Source organism: Podarcis raffonei, chromosome Z (assembly GCF_027172205.1).
Source record: "Podarcis raffonei isolate rPodRaf1 chromosome Z, rPodRaf1.pri, whole genome shotgun sequence".
NCBI lineage: Eukaryota > Metazoa > Chordata > Lepidosauria > Squamata > Lacertidae > Podarcis > Podarcis raffonei.
In genome coordinates this window covers 26832403-26858014 of record NC_070621.1, presented here as the reverse complement: position 1 = coordinate 26858014, position 25612 = coordinate 26832403, and the positions used below count along the sequence as shown (strand labels likewise).

The 25612-nt window shown below is 45.1% G+C and overlaps 1 protein-coding gene and 1 long non-coding RNA gene across 3 annotated transcripts in view; both read left to right on the top strand.

The window, feature by feature from the left end:
- The first annotated feature begins 6678 nt into the window (after positions 1 to 6678).
- On the top strand, positions 6679 to 21210 carry LOC128406370 (uncharacterized). Its single transcript, XR_008328481.1, has 2 exons — positions 6679 to 6970; positions 20875 to 21210. It is a non-coding gene; the product is annotated as an uncharacterized LOC128406370 (long non-coding RNA).
- Positions 21211 to 21221: 11 nt separating this feature from the next.
- LOC128406369 (synaptotagmin-like protein 2) overlaps positions 21222 to 25612 on the top strand; it is a 44376-nt gene continuing 39985 nt past the window's right edge. For both annotated transcript variants that reach the window (XM_053373699.1, XM_053373698.1), the window contains exons 1-2: positions 21222 to 21383; positions 25304 to 25455. In XM_053373699.1, coding sequence (XP_053229674.1) covers positions 21283 to 21383; positions 25304 to 25455 — 253 coding nt within the window. In that variant the 5' untranslated portion in view covers positions 21222 to 21282. The remainder of the gene's footprint in view (positions 21384 to 25303; positions 25456 to 25612) is intronic.

The window sequence follows — 25612 nt, the reverse complement described above, 5'->3', positions numbered from 1 at the left end:
GCTCTCCAGGAGACGTGGGCGGCCGAAAATCCATCACTGGAAGGATACTACACATATGCAGTGAGAGCAGTTGCAGGCAGAGGACCAGGGAGGCTCAAGGGGGGGGGTTATGCATCCTAATTTCACTCTGCCTAAATGCCACCTGTAAGGAACTGTCCCCTCTAGAGCACCTAGCAATGACCCTACTCATATCCTGGGGAAACTGCAGTTTACTAATTATCAACGCTTATATCCCCCCAACAAGCAAAAAAAACACACGATATTGAGGGCATCTGGAATAGACTGGACTCTTATGTCAGGTTACTGCTAACAGACTATCCGGGAGCAAAGGTCTTGCTGGTAGGCAACCTAAACGCAAGGCTAGGTCCTGACGACCCCAGTTTAGAAACTAAATACAGGCAAAAAATAGGGTACCTTGACGACTTTGGCCCGGAGGCCTTACAACTACCAAGGCAGTCAAAGGATCAGCATTCAAATTTTGGGGGAGCCTGCCTCCTCAAATTCTCTAGGCAGCTAAGTCTTCATATCCTAAATGATCACACCATGGGCGACATCCCCGGGGAATATACATTCATGTCTGGGGTAAGATCCAGCACAATTGATTATATGTTGGTGGACAGTGAATTACTAACAAAAATAGTGAATTTAAAAGTGCTCCCATTCATAGAGGGGGACCATTTCCCTTTGCACCTCCAGGTGTGTCCGTTAAACGAGTCACCCTTCCTGAGAACAGTATACCCTGCAGAGATCACCGCATTAGAGCGACTTGGTTGCCGAGTCAAATGGACCCCTGCACTTGACTCCAAACTGAAGAAGATTCTAACCTCTGAAAAACTCCGTACAATTTTAACTGGCTTTGGAAATAATCCTGGGCCTGAGGACCCAGTTTCCAAGTATGAGAGCCTGCTCCAACAATTAAAACCCCATCTTTTTAATACCACAGAAAAAAAGGCCATCTAAACCAATAACATCAAACAAACCCTGGTTTGATCACACTTGCTCTGAGGCAAAGAAAGCCCTGCAAAATGCTTACAAAGCCGCCCTGACAGCCGAAAACTCTGTCAGACACCAAGCCTATCTTGCCGCCCGTGCCCTAAAAAAAGACTATAAAGACCTAATACGCCACCAAAAGAATGCCTATACCAGAAAATGTTGGATAGAACTAATTAGTGCAGCAAAAGCAAAAGATCAGACACTATTCTGGAAACTGGTAACTTCTGGCACCCATAAAGCTATTTCCCCCTTAACCTCACAAATTTCCCCTAGCCTGTGGGTCTCATTCTTCCAATCTTTGTACGAGGACGCTGAACCTCCATTACGGGATTATAATATAGAACAACTGGCTAAATGGCCGCCTGTTTCAGTAACCGAAGTGAAATCATATATAAACCAACTGAAAACGGCCAAAGCCCCAGGCTCAGACGGCATTGCGCCAGAAATAATAAAAGCACAGGCGGATTGGTGGGCACCTTTCTTAGCCACCCTCTTCACCTACATAGATGACACTGGCCGCATCCCAAGGGAATGGGGAACAGCCATAATAGTCCCAATCTATAAAAAGGGCAACAGAGGGGACCCAGCGAATTATAGGCCAATTAGCTTATTAAGTGTGATTAGTAAACTCTACTCAAAGCACCTCCTTAACAAGTTTACAGAATGGCTAGAGAATGAAGATATTCTGGCAATAGAACAAGCGGGCTTCAGACCCGGAAGGTCCACGACAGATCACTGCCTAACGCTACAACATCTCATCGACAAATACAAATCAGGAGGGCAGGCCTCACTATACGCTGCCTTCGTTGACCTAAAGGCAGCCTTTGATACAGTCTCCAGAACCAGACTCTGGGACAGACTACAGGAGACCAATATAGATAGAAGGCTCCTGCTCTTAATTCAGGCACTGCACGCAAACACGGCTCTTAGAGTCAGGTGCAGTCGCCTAGGACACCTAACAGACCCTATTAAAACCTTCAAAGGAGTCAGGCAAGGGTGCCTATTGGCCCCTCTACTATTTAATTTCTATCTAAATAACTTAGTATCTGCACTCAATGACTCAGAACTCCACCCGCCAAAGCTTGCAAATCGGCATATTTCGGTCCTGCTATATGCCAATGATGCGGTAATTCTATCCAGAACCCCCATTGGACTCAAAAGAGCACCAAGAAAGCTCGCAACATACTGTGAATCTGAATGCCTCAAAATCAACTATCAAAAGACCAAGATACTTGCTTTTGGAAAAAAACCAAAGCTTAGAAGCTGGGAACTCCAGGGCCATAAATTAGAACAAGTCACAAACTACAAGTATCTAGGAATGGTGGTACGGGCCTCAGGAACCAACAAACTACACATAAACTCCATTGGGAGTTCAGCGGAAAAAACCGCAAATTGTATCCTCAAATTCTTCAGAGCACAAGGGGGCTTCTTTGTCCCCGCAGCTCTAAAACTATACAAGGCCAAAACTTTGGCACAACTCCTGTATGGTTCCTTTTTGGGCCCACCTTCCTCTGCTTTCTCCCCACTTGAGAGAGTTCAATCTAGATTTCTTAGAGCTCTCCTCCAAGTCTCCAGATGTGTCTCTAAGGCATGGGTTACATTGGAAATGGGGATGATGAGAGTGGAGGCTAGCATCTGCCTAACATCAATTTACAAATGGCTGACATTGAACCTGCTACCCCGAGGGATAGCCCCATTGATCCTCTGTGACCAATTCCAGTCGGGCTGGCAGACTGCAGTTCTGAACACCCTCCGAAAATTGGGTTTTGCCCCTCAAGCCCTTCTAAGTCTGGGCTTGGACCAGGCAAAAGCTACGGTCAGGCAAAGAATATTAGACACTGAGAGACAGCAGGACTGTGCAAGGTGACCCGACTATAGAATTGGAGAAATTGAGAGATATATAGCCACACCAGCAGTATATCTCTTCTTTCTCGTATCTAGGGATGCAAGAAGGGCCTTTACACTTACCAGAAGTTTGGCTCTTCCCTCGCTGGTCCTGGATGGAGCCTTTAGAAGGGTCCCGTATGCCCAGAGACTATGCACCTGTCCATTGGGAGAGATAGGAAGCCCAGAACACTTGTTCTTTAGATGCCCCTTTTATGAAGAGGCACGTAGTAAGATCTTTGCTCCCCTACTGGTGAGGCTCGCCGACCTCCCACAAAAGCAAAAATTTGACCTTTTGCTGCTAGGCAAAGATCAGAAGATGACATGGACGGTCGCCAGATTCTGTGTACAGATCTGTGCGCGCAGACCATCACCCATCTCAAAATAGTCTGGCATGAAAAGTCCCAAACACGGCTTCATGGATGATTCTGAGTCAACTCCCTGAGTCAGTTTATAGTTGTACATTGCTGCTAAATTTAGTGTTGTACATTGTTTTAATTGTCTGTTTTAACCATATCTGCACAGCAGTTTTTAATGTTGTGAGTGTCCTCTATTTAAGAGGCTTTTACTCTGCAGGCTCTTATAGTTGTTTTAACTGAGAATCTTTTAGTTCTTTTGCTCTCACAGTTGTTTTAACTGCGTGTCCTTGTTTGTTTTTAGTTCTTATTTGTTTTAGTTATCAGTTTTTTATCCATCCACTATCCGTGTCTAATCCTGTATTTTATCCAGATGTTTTATCCTATGCCTTATCGGTTTAAAAAATCCTAACTGCTATTTTATCTATATGCTTTTTAAACCTGGTCTGAGACCTTAATAAAGTTCATTCATTCATTCATTCATTCATTCACCTGGCTTCACTTTGTGGGTGTCAGCATTTCAGGGGAAAACAAAGTAGATCCCACTGACAAGTCCAAATGTTACCCACTCTTGAAAGACAGCTCAGAAGTTAGTAACAGCAGTGGTGCTTCCTTCCTACCACTAGAGAGCACTAGATCCCTACTTAACACGAGCATGGGGTTTTTAAACAGTAGTAAAACATGGCATTTTTGCCTTTCAGTGAAACATATCCTACATGCAGGCTGCTCCATTAGGACAAATGGGGCACTGCCCCACCAACTTCAGTCTGCCCTTAGCCAGCCCTCACCTGCCTACCTCCTAATTTACCTGCAACCAGTCCTGGGGGTGGCATCACTGCCTGTCAGCTTCCTCCTCTTTACTACAGTGGTACCTTGGGTTAAGAACTTAATTCGTTCTGGAGGTCTGTTCTTAACCTGAAACTGTTCTTAACCTGAAGCACCACTTTAGCTAATGGGGCCTCCTGCTGCCGCCACGCCGCCGCTGCACGATTTCTGTTCTCATCCTGAAGCAAATTTCTCAACCCAAGGTAATATTTCTGGGTTAGCAGAGTCTGTAACCTGAAGCGTATGTAACCCGAGCATATGTATGTACCTGTATCTATCTACCTATATCTATCTATGTACCTATATCTATCTAACCTGAAGCGTATGTATGTACCTATATCTATCTACAGTGGTACCTCGGGTTAAGAACTTAATTCGTTCTGGAGGTCTGTTCTTAACCTGAAACTTTCTTAACCTGAAGCACCACTTTAGCTAATGGGGGCCTCCTGCTGCCGCTGCACCACCGCTGCACGATTTCTGTTCTCATCCTGAAGCAAAGTTCTTAACCTGAGGTACTATTTCTGGGTTAGCGGAGTCTGTAACCTGAAACGTATGTAACCTGAAGCATATGTAACCTGAGGTACCACTGTATTGCTGTTGCCCACATAGAACTCAAGCAGGATATCTGACATATATACAGTAGAGGGCTTGAGCCTGTAATATAATGTAATATTTAATAATCGATATACTGTAAGAGGGCGCTGTGGTCTAAACCACAGAGCCTAGGGCTTGCCGATCGGAAGCTGTTGCTCAGTCCCAGCTCCTGCCCTCCAAGCAGTTTGAAAGACCGTCAAAGTGCAAGTAGATAAATAGATACCACTCCGGCAGGAAGGTAAATGGTGTTTCCGTGCGCTGCTCTGGTTCGCCAGAAGCAGCTTTGTCATGCTGGCCACATGACCCAGAAGCTGTCTGCAGACAAACACCGGCTCCCTCTGCCTATAGAGTGAGATGAGCGCACAACCCCAAAGTGGTCTGTGACTGGACCTAATTGTCAGGGGTACCTTTACCTTTACCTTTATACTGTAAGAGACCACGAAACGATACAGAAATGAAGAGAGATGTTGAAGCTAGCAGGGTCGAAATCACCTAACTACACTCCTGGTGTCCTGGCGGGGGGGGGGGACCAGACAGCACACTGCCCACCCACCACATACTATTTGTAACCAAAAGAAAGAACATGAAAGAGGGAAGAGAAAATAAGAATTAACCGGTAGAAATAAGAAGGTAGGAAAAATGGCAAAGAAGGAAAGAGAAGGAAATTGAGGAAATGCAAAAAAAGTGAGGGGAACAAGAAAAAATAGAAGTGTCTTGAAAAGAGTGGGGGAGGGATGTCCCCCACTTATTTGGGGAAAACAATTATCTCCCTTCCTTAAGCAATAGTGGGATAGTGAAACTCCCTCCAAAAAGCATAACTATGAAGCTGAGCTCCCACCCCCAAGCAGTGTATAAATTTTATGAAACTAATAATATAATAAAATAGCAAACAAAAATACAAATCATTATGATATCAACTGGAGTACTGCATCCAGTTCTGGGCACCACAGTTTAAGAAGGATATTGACAAGCTGGAATGTGTGGAGAGAAGGGCAACCAAGATGATTAAGGGTCTGGAAACCAAGCCTTAGGAGGCACTTAGGTGTGTTTAGCCTGGAAAAGAGGAAACTGACAGGAGATGCGGTAGTCATCTTCAAATATCTACAGGGCAGTCATGTGGAAGATGGAGAAGGCTTGTTTTCTCCTGCTTTGGGGGGTAGGGCTCAAACCAATGGCTTAAAGTTAAAGGAAAGGTAAAGGGACCCCTGACCATTAGGCCCAGTTGTGGCCGACTCTGGGGTTGCGGCACTCATCTTGCTTTACTGGCCAAGGGAGCCAGCGTACAGCTTCCGGATCATGTGGCCAGCATGACTAAGCCGCTTCTGGCAAACCAGAGCAGCCACGGAAATGCTGTTTACCTTCCCGCCGGAGCGGTACCTATTTATCTACTTGCACTTTGACGAGCTTTCGAACTGCTGGGTTGGCAGGAGCAGGGACTGAGCAACGGGAGCTCACCCCATTGCGGGGATTCGAACTGCCGACCTTCTGATTGGCAAGTCCTAGGCTCTGTGGTTTAACCCACAGTGCCACCTGCGTCCCTTAAAGGAAATGAGATTCCAATTAAACATTAGGAGGAACTTTTTGGCAGTAAGAGCTGTTTGACAGTAGAATGGTCTGCCTAAGGAAAGTTTTTAAGCAGAGTTTGGATGACCATCTGTCACAGATGTTTTAGTTGAGTTTCCTGCACTGCAAGGGGTTGGACTACATGACCCTCAGGATCCTTTCCAACTCTGCAATTCTATGATTCAGCAAACTGAAAACATTGCAACCCAAGCCTCACACGTGATCCATACCGACAAGGGTGGGTGGGGAGGGGGCACCATCACCTTTCCCCCCAGCACTATCCCTTTAGTTATTTATCCTCGACATCCAGTTTAGTGTGTGCAACGCTGCCCATTCTCCAGACAGCCAAAGATGGAAGCCAGCTCAGCCCACCTTAGCGGGAGTGTCGTTCCTTGGGCGCGCTCGACACACACACACACACACACACACACACACACACACACACACACACAGGCATAGAGTTCTGGCCAAAGGTCTGGATGCTGGAATCCAGGCCGGGTTTTCACGCCTCTGCAGCCGGGCTGCTAGGTCTGGTTGTGTTGGGAGGAGGAGGAGCGGAGAAGCGCAGAGGGCGAGAGGCGCAGAAGCGGCTGCGCTTTTGCCAAGAAGGCTGGTCGCCGGCGGCAAGCGCCAGGGGTGTTCTTGCGCACTTGGGAGCGCGCGTCCGCTCCTGCTGCTGATTCAACCCACCGAGCTGCTGCCTCCCCGGCATCGGGAAGCTCTGGCCGGCGACAGTAGCAGCAGCAGCTGCCCAGGTAAGGGAGCAGCGAAAGGGAGCGCCCAGCTTAGTTCAGCCTGGCACGGGCGAAACTTGCCGGGTAACTTTTTGGCCCGCTCGCCTTGCCCAGTAGGGGTGCATTTGCCGGCTTGCTTCTGTCCTCCTCTCCCCGCCCCCACTTCTTTCTCCTGTTTATTGCATTTATAGCCCACCTCCTCCTCCAATGAGCGCGAACTGCTGCGCCTGGTTCTGCTCCTTCTCATTTTATCCTCACAGCAACCCTGTGAGGTAGGTTAGGCTGAGAGAGGCAGTGAGTGGCTCGAGGTCATGGCTGAGTGAGGGATTCGAACTCTGGTTTCCCTCCTCCAAAGTCATAGTCGCAAAACTCTTCACCGTTCTATTGGCTCTCATTTTCTTCCATTCGGGACCATGTGCCCCACTTTACAGAGACAGTCCTGTGTTTGAAGGGCAGCCGGGTCCAGACCCGGTTTTAAAGTTCAAGCGGACTTCCTCCCCGTTTTCTCATGACGTTCCGTTTATTTATTGCACATTTTCATCCTGGTTTGTCTGCTGCGGGGGCTAGACCATGTTGCCTAAAGCAGTTCTTATACAACATCGTTTCCCCATCGTTTTCTTTAATGCAAACAGTGATGTATTTATTTTAATTTTTGCGATGGACTGGGTTTGTTGTGCAATAGGCACCCGGTCAGCTATAATTAGGCAACCTGAATTTTCAGGTATATATAAATGTTACTATTTTCAAGCGAGATTCAGTCTTGAAAGTGTGCAGATTGTGAAGTTTCATTCAGCTATTGCAAATGGCTTGTTGGCAACATGTCTTATCAAAAATTTCCCAGAAAATGTAAATTTGGATTAAAGGGGTGGGTGGGAGCTGGGTGCAACACAGTCTGTCATTTTCACCCCAAGGACTTTGTGTAGTTGTTGCAAAGAAAAAAATGTATGCATGAGGATGAGCACCCATCCCACTATACCCACTTGCTTGGAAGCACCCCTCTCCCTCAAAAAGAACCTCTAAAAAGGAGAGTTGCCCATCACCAGGGATCACCTGGGCAGCAGAATGGTGAGATCCTGGGTGTTCAAATGACTAGTATTATTACTTCAAAATTTGCATGTATTAAAAAATTGGCATATGAACAGCATTTTTATCCCACTTCAGCAAAAAAGTGGGGGCTCCCAGAGCAACTTATTCTTAAGAATACAGTAATAAGAAAGTCCCACTCAAACTTACAGTTTGAAAGACACAGAAGAAAAGGGAAAGGGAGTGGGAGGGAGGAGGAAAAAGAAAACCCCAGGCACTAGTTCTTAGTTACAAATATGCTCTTAGCTCTTCATGCAGATCGTTATCCTTTTGGGAGGCAGGTGGTGATGCATTTTCTTTCTTTTAGCAGTGCTCAGGTGTGACCTATCTTTCTTTGATTGCTTCACACATCCTCCTTTCTAACTTGCCACTCTGGGTTGGGGACAAATGCGTGATTGTCATGCGGGCAATGCCAGGTGTATGTAGTCATCATACATTGCAGGTTTGTTTGCTCAAGGGAAATATGACTTAATATGCTCTTAAGCCTATACCTTGAATGATCCAACCGCTTATGCATGTGACAAGCACTTGATTGCAAATGTGCAAAGACTAAAGTAGCACATGTGACATTACATGTGTGACTACAATTAACGGGTCTAATTTTTTAGAAGTTAAAGAATAGCTGTGGAATGAGAAGTGATCAGGAGTAGGACTAAAAAGCACAGGGAGCAATGTTTAACCCTATCCCCTGCAGTCACGGTCCTGATGAAAATCACCCTCTTAAGCTGCTCTTAAACCTTAGTATGTCTCTGAATACCAGGGAGGCATTATGCCTTTGAATACTAGTTGCTGGGAAATCACAAGTGGCGAGAACACTGTGGCACTCAGGTCCTGCTTGTGGACTTCCCAGAGGCATCTGATTGGTCTCTGTGAGAACGGCATGCTAGACCAGATGGGCTCCTTTGGCCTGAGCTTCCACCATATATGTACAGGTTACTGGTGGGGGAGCTGTGATTGGACTAGTTCTCACAGCCAAATCAGAAGGGATGCAGAACCAAGCCAGTGTGCTGTACTGGTTAGAGTGCTGGAGTAGGAGCCGGGAGACCAGGGTTCAAATCCCCACTCAGCCAGTGAAGCCCACTGGGTAACTTTAGTATATGTGCTGCCGAAGCGAGCGCTGGGTAACTTTAGGCCAGTGGGTAACTTTAGGTCCACTGGGTAACTTCAGGCCAGTCACTGTCTCTCATCCTAACCTACCTCACAGGGTTGTTGTGAGGATAACAAGGAGAGAGAGAGAGAGAGAGAGAGAGAGAGAGAGAGAAGTGTAGAGAAAAGATGGGATGTGAATGTAAGAGTAGAGAATAAATGAATAAGTATTACTGCAGCTAGGGACACAGGTGGCGCTGTGGGTTAAACCACAGAGCCTAGGACTTGCTGATCAGAAGGTCGGCAGTTCGAATCCCCGTGACGCGGTGAGCTCCCGTTGCTTGGTCCCTGCTCCTGCCAACCTAGCAGTTCAAAAGCATGTCAGAGTGCAAGTAAATAAATAGGTATTGCTCCCGCAGGAGGGTAAACGGCATTTCCATGCGCTGCTCTGGTTCGCCAGAAGTGGCTTAGTCATGCTGGCCACATGACCCGGAAGCTGTACGCCGGCTCCCTCGGCCAATAAAGCGAGATGAGCGCCGCAACCCCAGAGTCAGTCACAACTTGACCTAATGGTCAGGGGTCCCTTTACCTTCTATTACTGCAGCTGTAAGGGGTAGGGGGAAATTTGGACACCAGGTTAACCCCCATAGTTATGCCTCTGTAGCTGTGCCCCTTCTACGACTATGCAACAGAATTGAAACATTGACCAAGGCAGACATTTTGGTTTCAGTGGCAAATCACCTTCTTATCCTTTCTGCCCCCTCTACCCTCCTTGTTTAACATTCACCTCGAATAGGAGTTCTGGTGGAGTGAAAAGATTGCACACTATTTTGTGACGATTTTGATTGAACATAATAAAGAGATTTTGGATTCCCCCCCCCCAAAATAAAACTTTCAAATTATTATAATGATGTAATGTATGGGTCATCTTATACTCGAAGGTCTGAAGGAAACATAGATAATAAACAAGTAAATGCAAACAAATATTATGTACACACACAGAGACACACTGATCATAGGAGTGATCACATGAAATGTCCTTCCAAGTACACATTTCCCAGCATAAAATGGGGTTGGAGTGTTTTTGTTGGGGTTTCTGTTTTGTTGTTATATCTTCATTTTAGATGTTGTGGTTTATGTGGAAATTGTTCAGTTTGGTTGTGTATTTGTTGATATTTTATTTATTGTTTATGACTATTTTGTTATGTTGCAGTTACACATTTTTTTATGTTGTAAGCCTATTTGAGCTCAGTTTGAACTCTGTGTTAGCCAACCTCCCTTGCAGGAGTTGTTCAGGTTGTTGTAACGATAAAATAGGGATAGGGAGGGGAACCATGTATGCTATCTGGAGCTTCTTGGAGGAAAGGTGGGATAATCAACCCATCCATCCATCAATGCAGGTGGTTCCAGATTCCAGGTAGGACTGGTAGGACCCATGTTCTGACTAAGCATAAGGCAGCTGCCTATGTTCTTATGTACCATTCCCCTTGACTTTGGGTAGCACTTGCTAATCTGTTTCAGGCAGCAAAATGACTTGGACTTTCACCTGTTACAAATTACAACAGAACGATGAACCTGAAAATTAAAATACATCTCTAGTCTTCCTAAGAGATGCTTACTTGAAAATCTTTCTCATCAAAACCACAACTGGAGCAAAAAATGTTCAGGGTGGGAGTTTCCATCTGAAATACACAGTTATGTCTCTTCTTCCTGAAATCTGATGTTGAAATAGCTGGGGGAGTACGAACATAGTTATCGTGCCTTTGGGATAGATATGTGATGGGAAATACCAGAACAAACCAAGCAGCAAAGCTTCCATTCAGAAAGGGCATTCCTGAATGAAAAGCTTTGCTTGCGGAATGCATTCCTAAGCGCTTCCTCTCAAATCTATTCTGAGACAGGGAGGCAAGAGAAGGCTTCGTGCCTAATGATAAAAGGAGGAGGGTGGACTTGGTCTGAAGGCACCTGGTCTGGTCAAGATCTGGATGGGAGACTACACATGAACTCTATATATGCTGCAATGGGTTTTTTTTCCAAGTTATATAGAAAAGTAAAGATAGCTGTGTTGGCTCATAAGAAACAGGAAACAAACAAACAAACAAACCATGTTAGGGTGATACTTTTATTAGGCCAGTCAAAATGCTATAAAACAATGTGCAAGCTTGGGAGTTCTCCAGAACTCCTACCTTTGTTTATAGTCTAATCTGATGAAGGATTGTGGGAAACGCAAAAGCTTCCAAGCTATTTTGTGACACATTTTGGCCAATTTTCATTGGCCTTATAAAGGTGCTGCCCTCATATGGATGTGAGTTTGTTTGAGTTTGTTGCTCTTAACTCTCCTTCTCCCTGCCGCCCAAACTCTTGTGCATTTCTTTTTCTCATACATAACCTCTTTTTCTTCTCCTTCCCAGCCTCTAACCTTGCTCTCTCTCTTAATCACCACTACTTAAATTCTGTGTGGGGGTCAAGTGTGCTCTGCCTACCCCTAGCTTTTAGCTGCCCTGCCCTCTGTCCTGTCTTGCATTCCATCAGTCCCATCAGCCACCACTGCATTCAGGCATAAGTACTTCTTGTTGTCAAAGGAGTTAAGATTCTGCAGTGAGGTTTGTTTGATTCTGCCTTCCTTGCTCCTTCGATGAAAGTGGAGCGTCACAGTTCAAATAGAAGATTCCAAAGTTGCGGGAGGCTAACAGCCCTGCTCCCAAGATTTTTCAGTATGCTTGGAGGGCTATGATAAGATGGAGCACCTGTGGCCTTCCAGATGTTGTTGCGCTCCAACTCCCATCAGCCCCACCAGCTTGGCTAGTGAGCACTTTGTGATGGATGTTGGGAGCTCAGCAAGGTCTGGGGAGGCACACACTCCCCATCCCTGGTTTAGTCCTCCCTCCTAGCTCAGTACTTGCAATGCATCAGTCAAAGTGTGCACAAAGTAAGCTTTCGTAGGATTGTAGAATTGTAGAGTTGGAAGGTAGCATGAGAGTCATCTAGTCCAACCCTCTGCAATGCAGGTATCCTTTGCTCAATGTGGGCTTCAAACCCACGACCATGAGACTAAGTGTCTCGTCCTGTACTGACTGTGCTATCCCAAGCTCTGCTTGACGTCTTTATCTGAACGAGGTGCCGTTTAAGCCCCAGCCTCTCTCACTTTCCTGTTGTTCATTACAGGGCTCATTTCATGATTTTCTTCTTGAGAAAATGTATTCTCCATGCACATAATGAATTTTCTCCACCTGGCAAGGACAATGTGCTCATTGTGTCGCTGCCTCACTTTTGATTGCACTATAAATCAATAGTGTTATCTGCAACTCAGAAAGATTGTAGCACAACCAAACGAGCAGCAAATTATCTTGAGTAACCTTCCAATAAAGTCACACGAGTGAATAAAAGCCAATTCTGACCATTGTCAGCTTGCTGTAAATACACCTTGGGGAGTAAAGCACAGGTCCCCTTGAACTGAGAAATCAAATAAATGTTTGGAGGTGATGCCAAATGGAGCCATTTGTCTTTCAAGGAGCATGTTGAGATGATACAGATTGGGGCAACAGTTTACGGAAGCTGCCATTTGGCAGGCACCACTATTATGCTGACTGATGTGCGGCTGGTGCAGTTGAATAAACTGGCTTGTTTCAGATTGTTCACCTTGAGCAACTGCAGATTGTTACACCTGTGCAACCTTTTAAGGCTTTGATTAATGCTATGCAAACCATAACTTTTAGCACTAGTTACAGTTGCAGCTTGTTCTCTTTTGCTTGCCAAAGGTCAGCTCCTTTGAACCTGTGAGGTGGAAGCACTGAGTGGCTCAGAGGTGGAGCTAGTGAAGTTACATACATGCCTGTTCACCCGCTTCCAGTTGCAGGACATGCACCTTTACGATACAATAATCTTTATTGTCATTGTCCCATACAGAACAACGAAATTGAAAATCTACATCAGATTTACATACATTACAGGTGTGCTACTCCAGTGGGTGCTCCCAGGAGCTGGTCTCCTGGTCACAGGTAATGGGAACTTACCCATAGGCACCTAGGGCTTCTCTAATCTCCAGTAACTCAACCACTGAGGGAGATCATTTGCATATTCCAGCCAATGTATGTTTTGTATGCAAAACAGAGGCACGAGAAATAGAACTTTCCAGTTTCCAGCGTTGCATAGGACAACAGCTTGGAGATCTGTTCAGTGTCTCATTGTTCCATCTAACAATATGGAAAGTGAAGAGGCTACATCCCGTGGCCTAGGCTTGTTAAACATGCTACACCTATAAAATCAACACTATTTCCAAATATTTAAACTACACCAGTTAAGTCTCTTAATGTTCCACTGTCATTATGGGTTCTGAGTAGCGTTTTGTATCCATGCAAATGGTGTAGGAATGAAGTCCCTTGTGAGGAACCTTCAGAGGAGTGCGTTTGTCACATGCTGGTGCTGGATGAGGCAGGGGGCAAAAGTAGACAGAGGAATGGATGTAGTTCTTAATTTCTAGTGTAGGCTACATTCCAGTCACTAAAGTCCAAGTGATCAACATTTCACATCTGCACCCCTCTCCTTCCACCTTTCGTCCATTAAACAAGAGGGGATGTGCTGGAACATTTTATTGCAGGTCCCACCTGCTGTAACCTAATAAGAAGTCTTGACAGCTTGGAAGTAACAAATTGCTTCTTCTTCTTTTTCTTCTTTTGCATTGCTTCCACCTTGAAGCTGGATAACTGAAACAATAAAAGCTTTCAGGGGAGCATTTCTGAAGGGTGAGATTATTTCTTGATATTGACAGAGTCAGGCCTTGGCCCTCGGGGTGAAAAAACACAGGTGGAATGGGGAGAGCTGCTGTTTTGTGATAAACCACACAGCTCTCTTTGTTTTCCAGTGAGTGTGTGCCAGCTCAGCAATTCCTTCTACACTGAGCTGGAGTTTTAAGTCGTTTGAAGCACACCTCATTCACTTTGGCCAATAATGGACGTTTTCACCTTTGGTTGGAGGTGATGTGCACGACTGGTTTTTCACAATTTGGCCTGTCTTGGGTAGGATGCAATAGATTAAATAAGAAGTTTTTTTAACCTCTGCTCAGAACTTTTGCTTCAATATGGGGAGTGGGTGATGCTAAAGCAGAGTTAACCTGTAGCCCTTCACATCTCAGAAGTGGAGAGAAATTAATGAGGGAGAGTATGAAACTCAGGAGCTACCAGCTACTATTTTTTAAGTACATTGACATCACCCCCTTCCACTAATTTCCCCCTCCAGCAATTAGAATCACGTGAGGAGGAAGGAGGAGCAGTACTTGCTGGGTCCCTCCCTTGCCATCCCATTTTCTGTGGCCCCCACCCCCCAGTTGCCCATTCACTGGAGCCGAAGGACTGAAGAAAGATGCCTGCTCTGTGTGAATAGGCCACACTTCCACCTTATATTTAAATCACTATTATACCACTTTAAGAGTAATGGGGCTGTAGTTTAAGGATGTTGAAAGCTGTTAGGAGACCTCATATTCCCCTCACAGAGATCCAAATTCCTAGAGGGAGGGAGGACTGTTTGTTAAACCAAATTGTGGATCTCTGAGGGTAATTGGCAGGGTGTATCTCTAATACCGCTCAACATCCTTAACAAACTACAGTTCCCAGGATGCTTTATGGGAAACCATGGCAGTTAAAGTGGTGCAAGAGTGCTTTAAATATATAGGGTGCAGATGTGACCATAGACTTCCTGCATGATTTAGAATCTTGAATATTCTGTGAAATGTAGGTCTAACAACTCTCAGGACCATAACCAACCAATGTTCCCAGGATGCCCTGGGGGAAGCATGATCATTCCGGGGTCTAAATCATACAGGGGACCTGCAAAAAGAGCCAGGCTTCCTATCTCAGACCTTTAGGCCCAGCATATGGACAGATCCATCAGGGGATGTGTTCTTGCTCTCTCCATGCTATTTCCAATGCATCAAGAGAAATGACTGAAGGGAGCTGCTATGTTGCTGATGCAATGTAAGAACAGTGGAGCAGCCCCTGCTCTCTGCAGCTAGTCACTTTCCTCCGCTTGAGTTTTGCTTCCACCCTCGAAAAGCTGTGTGTGATTCATAGCCTGTCCTATATCACGTACATGACATTACTGGCCTTGAGTGTGTTGGATGATGCTGTCTCAAATTCAACGGCCAGTCCAGGCATCTTCTGCAAATAGAGCTACATCCAATGCTGAAGTTCCACTGGCACAAAAGACACCTGTGTGTGCTGGAACTCCTCTTCCTCTCCTGACCTCTTCCTCTTCAACTTCCCACATTCCTTCAAAGTCAACTCTGGAGAGTTAGGGAGCTGGAGGGAGAGGAAACAGAAGTCCCATTGCACAAGTGGAATTCTGTTCATTGTTGGATGCAACTGACAAAACTGAGGGGGCACTATTTTGTTCTTTGCCTCAAGCAGCACAATACTCTATTCAGGGCACCCAGCTAAATGACAGTTTGTCATGCTATTGATTGGCAGTTGTGTACTAAACTGAGAGGGCAAAAGCCCAACACAGTAGAGGCCTTGATTTTTTACTTTTAACGTACCTTTCTCTCCTCTCTTTTTTCTTTCTTTCTTTCTTCAGGCTCATAGCACAACACCTACCCATAACAACCACATGTCCTGCACAAGATAGGTTAGGTTTTCTGGTTGTATGCACCACTTCCGTGAAGTGATTTACATGAAGTTTGAAAGCAAAGAATAAGAATTCATAGGGGTCATCCACATTACCAGACACACACACACACACACCGGTGCTTTAAAGCACCATCTCCATGTGTGGTTTTGGAGAGGGTTTTTGCCCTGGTGCTTTCCCAGCGAAAACCCACTCTTTGCCTCTGAATTGGAACAAATGACAATTCACCATTTGCTAACAAAACAGATTGCCGTTTTCTCAGATTAAGGATTTTGTAGGGAAAGCAGCAGGGCAAGGGAAGCACTCAGACACGGCGCTTTAAAGTTCGGACCTGTGCCTAGAAATTCAGCACGAAAGGAAACCTGGATGAGCCCATAGTCAGGGGGGAAACATCCAGTCATTTGTGTTCTCCAAATGCCCAGGAAACCAAAAACAACTTTGCAGTGGTGACTGGTGCTCATTGGAACTGGTAGGATGGGAAGCTGACAGTGGGTTGAGCTAGAGCCAAAGCTAGCTAATTCAAGTTTTGTCCCCATTCTCCTCCCTGAGGAGTTCTACAGTGACAGTACCTAGAACAAGGAGGAGGAAGTTCACAGGCCGTTCCACCCCACCCTACCCCTGGGCTTGCTGTTGATGGGGCAATGCTCTATTTTGCCTATTGGGACAGCCTCCAATTGCATCTTTGCTTGGCACTGAAACAATGACAAAGTTGGCACCAGGTGGGCCTCCGCAGGGAGCGCATTCCATAGATAGGGAGCTGCTACAGAAAAGACCCCTTTTCTTCATCACCACCTTCTGGACTTCCCTTCTTACCATATACATAGGGTCTGGGTAGCTTATATAGGGATTGTAACAAATAAGGACGTATTTGCCAATATGTGGTAAGAAGGTAATGGAATTAATAAATATTGGGGAGAGGGAGGAAAAATAATGGTATTGTAAGAACGGTAGCAAATGCGACCTACAGATGTACTTGATTTGAGTGCTTCTAAGGCATGAGAAGTAGCAGCCCAGGGACTTGGCTCATGGTTGCTAAAACTGGGGAAAGTGCTAGCCAGTTCCCACAACTGATCCGTGGCTAAGGAGGATCTAGGACCTTATGTTCATGAACAAAATTACCAGTTGTAAATAACATGGGAGAGGTAAATTTGAATGATTAATAACTTTCAAAAGAAACTAAACACTTACTCTGTTTTCCATTGGAATCAGAACAAAACTGATTAAATGATTTCTGTGGATATATTAAGCATGAATTGATTTTGCTGCAGTGTCATATATTGATATTATTAATATTTTTTTAAAAAAATAAAAACACACAGTGCCCAGGACCAGTCAAGTTGAGTCAGAAAACCTGAGTCAGAAAATCTGAAAAGTGCCTTTTCCTGGCAATGAAAATGCAATAATAACTCTTTGCTACCTTTTCATTATTCCCAGAATCACCCGCTGCACCCTACCTAATGGTAGGGCTGGCCTTACATATGTAGGGGAACACTGTTGTTGTCGTTATATAATGAATTAGTAATTATTATCATTTTACTCCTGCAAGTGCCATAAAGTTTCAGAATCTGTTTCTGCATCAGTTTTTGCTCAGTCCCTGCTGGGAACAACTTGATGTTTCAGTGCAGAATGAATTGTACTATGTTTTCAAGTAATTCCATTGTTTCACCATTCGTACTGCTATACACTCATGGCAAGCCAAGCTGTCAAGTCACACAAGGACATGGGGAGGTAAAATAGGAGCTACTTAGCAGCATGCAGGATCAAAATGTATCTCAGCATGGCAGGCAAGATTAAAAATGTCTTCTCTTTTGAAAACCAATTATTTATTAACTGCTAGAATGGGCTTTAGAACAAAGTGGTATGTATTGGTTTAGAGGTCTGTTTAAAGAGAGATGTTAGGTTGGCCACTGGACTGAACATCTTATATAGCTGCTCTGTATTTACTTTTATAGAAATATTTATATGCCACTTAATTAAAATAACCTCCTTAAGTCAACTACATAAACTAATATAAAATGTATTCTTAAAAAAAGCAATTGCAAATGAACTTCAAAATGTTAGATATATTAAAATTATCAAAATATAGATCAGATCAACAGTTTTAAAAACAAATGCGATATACAAAACATTGTTATAGGTTGGAGGGCTGTCCTAAACAAAACAGTTTTTGACAGGTGTCAAAAGCAGGTACCCATGTGGTGCCTGCTTAATTGTTGTTGTTTAGTCGTTCAGTCGTGTCCGACTCTTCATGACCCCATGGACCAGAGCACGCTAGGCACTCCTGTCTTCCACTGCCTCCCGCAGTTTGGTCAAACTCATGCTGGTAGCTTCAAGAACACTATCCAACCATCTTGTCCTCTGTCGTCCCCTTCTCCTTGTGCCCTCCATCTTTCCCAACATCAGGGTCTTTTCCAGGGAGTCTTCTCTTCTCATAAGGTGGCCAAAGTATTGGAGCCTCAGCTTCACGATCTGTCCTTCCAGTGAGCACTCAGGGCTGATTTCCTTAAGAATGGAGAGGTTTGATCTTCTTGCAGTCCATGGGACTCTCAAGAGTCTCCTCCAGCACCATAATTCAAAAGCATCAATTCTTCAGCGATCAGCCTTCTTTATGGTCCAGCTCTCACTTCCATACATCACTACTGGAAAAACCATGGCTTTAACTATATGGCCTGCTTAATATCAATAGGCAAAGAGTTCCAAAGTTGGTGCGGGCTGAGAGGTGCATCCAGCTTAAAGTGCATCCGGACTGCAGGTTCCAGACCTCTCTGCCTGCTGTCTGTACTAATATGGAAGGAAATGGGACAAAGCAAGTACCTTGGTGGAGCAGATGCCTCCTTTACCCAAGCAGGAATGACTCTGCAGCTCCCACTGTGACTGCTAGACAAAAATACAGTTGTATTTATGACATTGGCTGGGTGATTTTGCCCTGCAGATGCTATTAAGTCAACAGCATGCGAACAGGAGATTGCAATGAAAACTTTTATGGCTTCTTTTTTCTTCTTTTTTTCTGAGGCCTCTGGAGGCTCAGAAGCATGTAGAACAAATATAGCACAGGAAATGCACAAAGTGTACAAAAGCCTCATCTTTATGGCTGAATGCACGATATGTACACCATACTGGCAAACAGCTTCAGACTCTGTTTGCTTTTGCCAGCTGGATACTGTGAGTTTAGCAGCACTGAAAAGAAGGGTCCAAAATACTGGTTTCCTGAAACCCCAGCATTTTTTGGTCCGATGAGTTTTCTCAGAATTATGTATAGCCTGGGAGTCATTCTGGACTCACAGCTGTCCATGGAGGCACAGGTCAAATCTGTGTCCAGGGCAGCTGTTTACCAGCTCCATCTGGTACACAGGCTGAGACCCTATCTGCCTGCGGACTGCCTCGCCAGAGTGGTGCATGCTCTGGTTATCTCCTGCTTGGACTACTGCAATGCGCTCTACATGGGACTACCTTTGAAGGTGACCCAGAAACTACAACTAATCCAGAACGCGGCAGCTAGACTGGTGACTGGGAGCGGCTGCAGCGACCACATAACACCGGTCTTGAAAGACCTACATTGGCTCCCAGTACGTTTCCGAGCACAGTTCAAAGTGTTGGTGCTAATCTTTAAAGCCCTAAACGGCCTTGGTCCAGTATATCTGAAGGAGCGTCTCCACCCCCATCGTTCTACCCAGACACTGAGGTCCAGCACCGAGGGCCTTCTGATGGTTCCCTCACTGCGAGAAGCCAAGTTACAGGGAACCAGGCAGAGGGCCTTCTCAGTAGTGGTGCCTTCCCTGTGGAACACCCTCCCACCAGATGTCAAAGAGCTACCAGGCTTTTAGAAGACATCTGAAGGCAGCCCTGTTTAGGGAAGCTTTTAATGTTTGATGTATTTTAATATTCTTTTGGGAGCCGCCCAGAGTGGCTGGGGAAGCCCAGCCAGATGGGCGGGGTATAAATAATAATAAATAATAATAATAATAATAATTATTATTATTATTATTATTATTATTATTATTATTATTATTATAGTAGAACCTTTTTTAGCACACATAGTTCAGACCTTTAATGGAGCCGGTTGCTATCTAAATAAATAAATAGTGACAATTTAAAATAATATTGTAAAATATTGCAACTTGTTACAATTTTTAACTTAACTTACAGAGCTCTATATTTGAGGAAATTTACCCAGACGTAATTCCCCTTTTGTCCAATGGCACTTAGTCCTGGAAAAGTATGTTAACATGCATAGGGTGAAATCCTGTCCTCAGAAATAAGCCCATAGAATCAGGGATGAGTAAGAAATGTAAAGGTGAGTCTCCTTCATTTGCAGTTTCCCAAACAGCCATCGAAATTTTCATTGCCTTTTTTTCTTGCAACTTTCATTGCAAGTTTTCTCCAGCCAAGTAACGTTTACCAAAAAAATGCATGCACTAGGGTGAAGTGTGCATTAAAAAGCACGTGTCAGTGGATGTAACATACAAATGTGAATTATATCAAGGGAAATTGCTTTGCAAAATCCCACACGAAAATGTGTGTTTTAGGATAAATTGTCATTTATCTGAAAGTGTGGAGAAGTATGAATTTTGAATTGTGATTGTGCTTCAGTTTGCATATTGTTTTGGAAAGTGTGAATTGGGTATGTTCGCCTTCAGATGTGAACTGAACTGAATTTCTCTCTCTCCCCCCACCCATCCTGAACTGCAATACAACAAGGAGTCTTACAGCAGCTTGCAAATTGACATATGCTAGCATTGTGTCATAATCAACTTGTTATCCTTTAGACTACAAGGCTCTTCTTGGTAATCCTCATAGTGAGCAGATGCCCTTTCCTCCTTCTTACAGTTAAGTTTGATCTGGCTGAAGCAAATGGGTCTTTCCTCTACAAAAACAAAACATTAAGGCAGTATGTGTTGCCTGCCTACTCACTTGGTTTCTCCATGCAACTAAACTTAGGCTAAGATTATATCTCATTCTCATGCTGCTACAACAGAAAGATTGTTTACAGTTAAATGCACACACAGTGTTGCTTGCTCGAGGCTCATGTGCTCAGGAGTAAGTAAACATCCTTGATATTCACATGCGATCACTGCATTTATCTAAAAAGGCATCTCATTGGGGTTGGTTTTTTTTTATTATTATTCCTCTCTTCTCAGGAGCAACTGAACCAAACTGACAGACTTCTCGGTTGAAGGAAGCAGATGCTTAATTCTCTCCTGCATCCAACAGCTGCCCTGTCTTCTCATTTGGGTGCCTGGGAAAGCTGACTCATTTACACTTACACCCGCACGTGGACAGAGTGAAAGGAGGAAAAACTCACTGGGAGCTGCAATTGTTTTGGTTGACACAGGCATGCCGTATAGAGGACCAGAGCCTGGAAGAACAGATCTGTGCTTTGAAACAGTATCCTGGATCCTGCAGGGGGTTCTTCCCCAAGGTATGCCAGAGTAAAGTGCTCCCTACTGCTCCCTGTACATTCTGACTCAATACATTCTGACTCACCACTGTAGCTCCTGCCTCCAAAGTGCCAATGCTTTGATTGCCCAGAGAACGCCAAGGGAAAGATGCTGGACCTCAGCTTCCTCACAGAAGAGGAGTATGGGAAGCTGATGAAGGTGCTGCAGAGGGATGCCGAGCTGAAGAAAAGGGATGGAGATCGTATCAGGTAAGAAGTCAGGGCTGTAGCATAGTATTTACAAATTCTGAGAGGTTAAGTTTCTTGTAGTGATGATGGTGATGGTGATGTTGATGCAGGGGTCACCAGCATGGTGCACACAGGCACAGTGGCACCCTTAATATTTGCCCCTGGCACCCAAGAAGCCTCTGACCCCTCCCACTCACTTCCCCCTTGTTCATGAGTTGGTAAGGCTGGTTGCCTCCCCTGCACCTTGAAAAGTACTGCTCAAGTGATGCTCTTTCTCAATTTCCTCTTTTATTCCCATGTGCTTTATTGAGCTCACATTCCACTGGATTTGGCTTTAACCCAGATCCCCTGGAAAGATAAAGTGTGTGCGCGCGTGTGTGTGCATGCAAGCACATGCTTTCTTCTGTTTTGGTGGGGATCTGATCTGGGAGAAGTGGGAGAGAAGTGACCAAAGCAGGTGGCACCTACGGTACCTGCTCAAAAATCTGTATGTGCCCCAAAACCTGAAGTTCACTTGTTCTCCCTGTGACAGCAGGTTTGCTTTTTGAAATGTGAATGAAGCAGCATACGGCGCTGCGAGAAAAAGGACAATTACCCGTTTTCATGCTTGAGAAGCTGTCCATTTTTCTAAAAGAACCCCCCCCCCCCAAAAAAAAAACTACTACTTTTATGCTTCCATCCTTTCCAAAGAGCTTGGGGCAGTGTATGTGTCTCCTACTTTTATTATCACAACAATCCTATGAGGTAGGCGTAGCTAGCTGCTTGGGAGCCCAGGGCGACGCAAATGCCCTGCACCTGGGGATGGGGCAAGCTGCCCACAGGGCAGGGCAAGCTGGGATAGATCACACAGTGCAGAACCTCCACAGAGTCTGCAAGCCCCATGTTGCCGTTTCAGGCAGCGCAGAGCCTGCAGGTGCCCAAGCCGCCGCGTCACTCCCCAGGAGAGATGTGTGGCTCGGGCGCACTGCAGGCCAGGCCCCGTGGACACCATCCTCAGTGATGACACTCGGGGTGGTCCACACTCCCTTTCCTATGCCACCAGGTAGGGGGAGGCTTAGAGAGAGGGGACTAGGATTACTCAGCTTGAGTAGGAATTTTAATTCAGGACATCCCAGCCCTAGAGCCCTTATTGTTGTTAGTATCTGTCTGTCTCAAAAGACAATGGAGTGTGCCTCTGGAGGTGAAGTCAAACCACTGCTTTAGCAGCATTGCAGTGACCTCCCCAGGGCACAAACCCAGGCAGGGTGTTTGGAGGTTGTCGGCTGCCCAGACAACAAGACCCCCATCCTGGTCTTGCTGATGTGGTCCAAAGGAAAGCAGAGCAATATGTTTGGCACCAGCTTGGTGTACAAGGTACCATCCAACCGTCTTAGGGACTCTACTCTGGATTTGTGTAGGGTTTACTCCTTAACCTTTTCTTCTCCCGAAGATATCCTGCAAGGCGTTGGAGGCTCAGAGTTTTCCTTCTCCTAGATGGGCTACCTGCCAGGTTGACGAGCCCCATCTGTCCCTCAACCCATTATGCCCCACTAAATAATAGTTTGACCCAAGGCTTTCTTAAGCTGGAACTCAGTTCTGGCACCTCTCAGTGCAATTGCCATTATAAGAGAAGAAGGAAAGGTTTCATGGTGAGTTCCAGCACCTCTTTTCCTAGAAAAAATAGCGCTGGCATGACCTAGCCCAAACCAGCTTTCAATGACCTGTGTGGGAATAGTGATGATCTCTGCCCTTATGGCTGCCGCTTCATGAATTCTTGCGAATCAGGGATGGAGGAACTGTGCTCCTCCAGATGTTTGTTGGACCAACTGCAATCAGCCCCAGCCAATATACCTGATAGTCGGGGGTGATGGGAGTTGTAGTCCAGCAACATCTATAGAGGCCTGGCAGGGGCTGATGGGAGTTGTAGTCCAAAGTTCCTGCAAGGGACCAGGTTGTCAAAGGCTGCCCGGGAGATGGGGGGGGGAGGTTTACTGTCCCTTTTACAAACGGCACCTTCCCAACCTATTCGTTTGCTTTCAAAAACTGAATGTTTCTTGTTGGCGGGAAAATCTTTATTGGACCTTCTTCCAATAAAGTCTAATATTTGCACACTGGTATAAAACAGTGAAACACAAAATAGTCGAGCAGAGGAAACGCAATAAAAAGTCAATAAAGCAATAAAATAAGAAGAGAAAGTGGGAGGAGAGACGATGAAAACCAACTGACATGCTGCACGTCCTGGACAAATCAAAATGGTTTTATTTGGCACCAACAAAACCCAACAAATTTGGCCCCAGGAGACTCGTGCAAAGGATTTTACAGCAACTGTAGTCCTAAATCAGCAGTGAGCTGGGAATTTCTCCAATTTCTTTTCAGCCATTCTCCAGTTTGGCCACATCCATGCTATACAATCAAAACACTATTATACCACTTTAACTGTAATGGATTCCCTCAAAGAATCTTGGGAGCTGTAGTTTGTTAAGAGTCTGCAGGATCTGACCAATGGTTCATCTTGTGCAGCATCCTGTTCTCAAGGGGGCCAGCCAGACACCTGTGAGAAACCCACAAGCAGAGGTACAATTCCCAGAGTTCTCTGGGAAGAGGGATTGATTGTTAAGCTACTCTGAGGGATTGTAGCTCTGAGTGATCAGAGACATGGTCTGGAATATCCCCCCAAAGGCAAAACTCTCCCTATGGCTAAGCTGTTCGTAGTGACTTAGCAAACTCTATTCTGGCTTAGGAACACAAGTTATAATTCACTGACAGACCTTTTCTTCATGTAGAATGAATGTACATACATGGCTTCACAATGGCAAGCTTCACTCCCAACCATCCCCATATATTTTCATTTATTTTATTTAGCAAGACCTATATACCACTTGGGACGCGGGTGGCACTGTGGGTTAAACCACAGAGCCTAGGACTTGCCAATCAGAAGGTTGGCGGTTCGAATCCCTGTGACGGGGTGAGCTCCCGTTGCTCGGTCCCTGCTCCTGCCAACCTAGCAGTTCGAAAGCATGTCAAAGTGCAAGTAGATAAATAGGTACCGCTCTGGCGAGAAGGTAAACGGTGTTTCCATGCGCTGCTCTGGTTCGCCAGAAGCAGCTTAGTCATGCTGGCCACATGACCCGGAAGCTGTACACCGGCTCCCTCGGCCAGTAAAGTGAGATGAGTGCCGCAACCCAGAGTCGTCCGCGACTGGACCTAATGGTCCCTTTATATACCACTTAATCAAAGAGTATCTCTGAGTGGCATACAAAAAATGGTGTAAAATGTTCATTCAAAATTAATAAAATCAGACTGATATGTTATTAAATTCAGGACTTTGGCTCGGCCAGTAGAAAAATAGAAATAAAATGATTTGTTACTGTTTGTTCCTGGGACAAATTTAGGTTGTTGCTGGTAACATATAAAGCTTGCCAAAGCTTGTGACCACTTTATTTGAAGGATTTTCTTACCATATATATTTGCCCACTCAGCCACTTTCAACTGCAAAACTGGCACTTTTACAAGTGTGATATAATATTCTGTGAGAAATACATATTTTAGTGTGGCAGCACAAGCTCTCTGGAACTCCCTGCTTATTGATATTAAGCAGGCAGCTTCTCTGGATTATTTTTGACGCCAGCAAAAAAAAGGTGTTGGGTTTTTTTAGGCAAGACTACCTAGACACATAGCGCTCATCCACACTTCATTTTGTGCCCCTTTTCTAGGCAGACATTCATGGCTGCCAGATCTGTATCCAAGTGGTTTTGTTTTGGATTATTTTGGTCCTGGTGCTTTCCCTAGGGGGAGGGGGGGACAACATGTTTTACTTCTGAATCAGAGCAGTGGCAATCAGATTTCCCACAGATTGCTGTTTGTTCCAATTCAGCAGTAAAATGCAGGTTTTCTCTGAGTGCATCTGTGCACTGTGTAAATGCAAGGCTCTGGCACTGATTTTCCTTTTCATTTCTGCTAAGGCGATTGGAAGGCTCACTGAAGGATGAAAAGAAGAAGAAATTTGTGACTGGACAATGGTTCCATGAGGTGAAGGCACAGCGCTTCCAGGAGGCATTGGAAGGCCCAGAACTACTCCGAGCATCGATTAAAAAGAAAAAGGGTAACTTTGACCGTAAGTACACAGTAGTAAGCCAGAGGCACGGTTCAGATGATCCTCTAAACCAGTGTTTCCCAAACTTCTGCTGGTTTTGGACTACAATTCCCATCATCCTTAGCTAAGCAGGACCACTGGTTAGGGATGATGGGAATTGTAGTCCAAAAACAGCAGG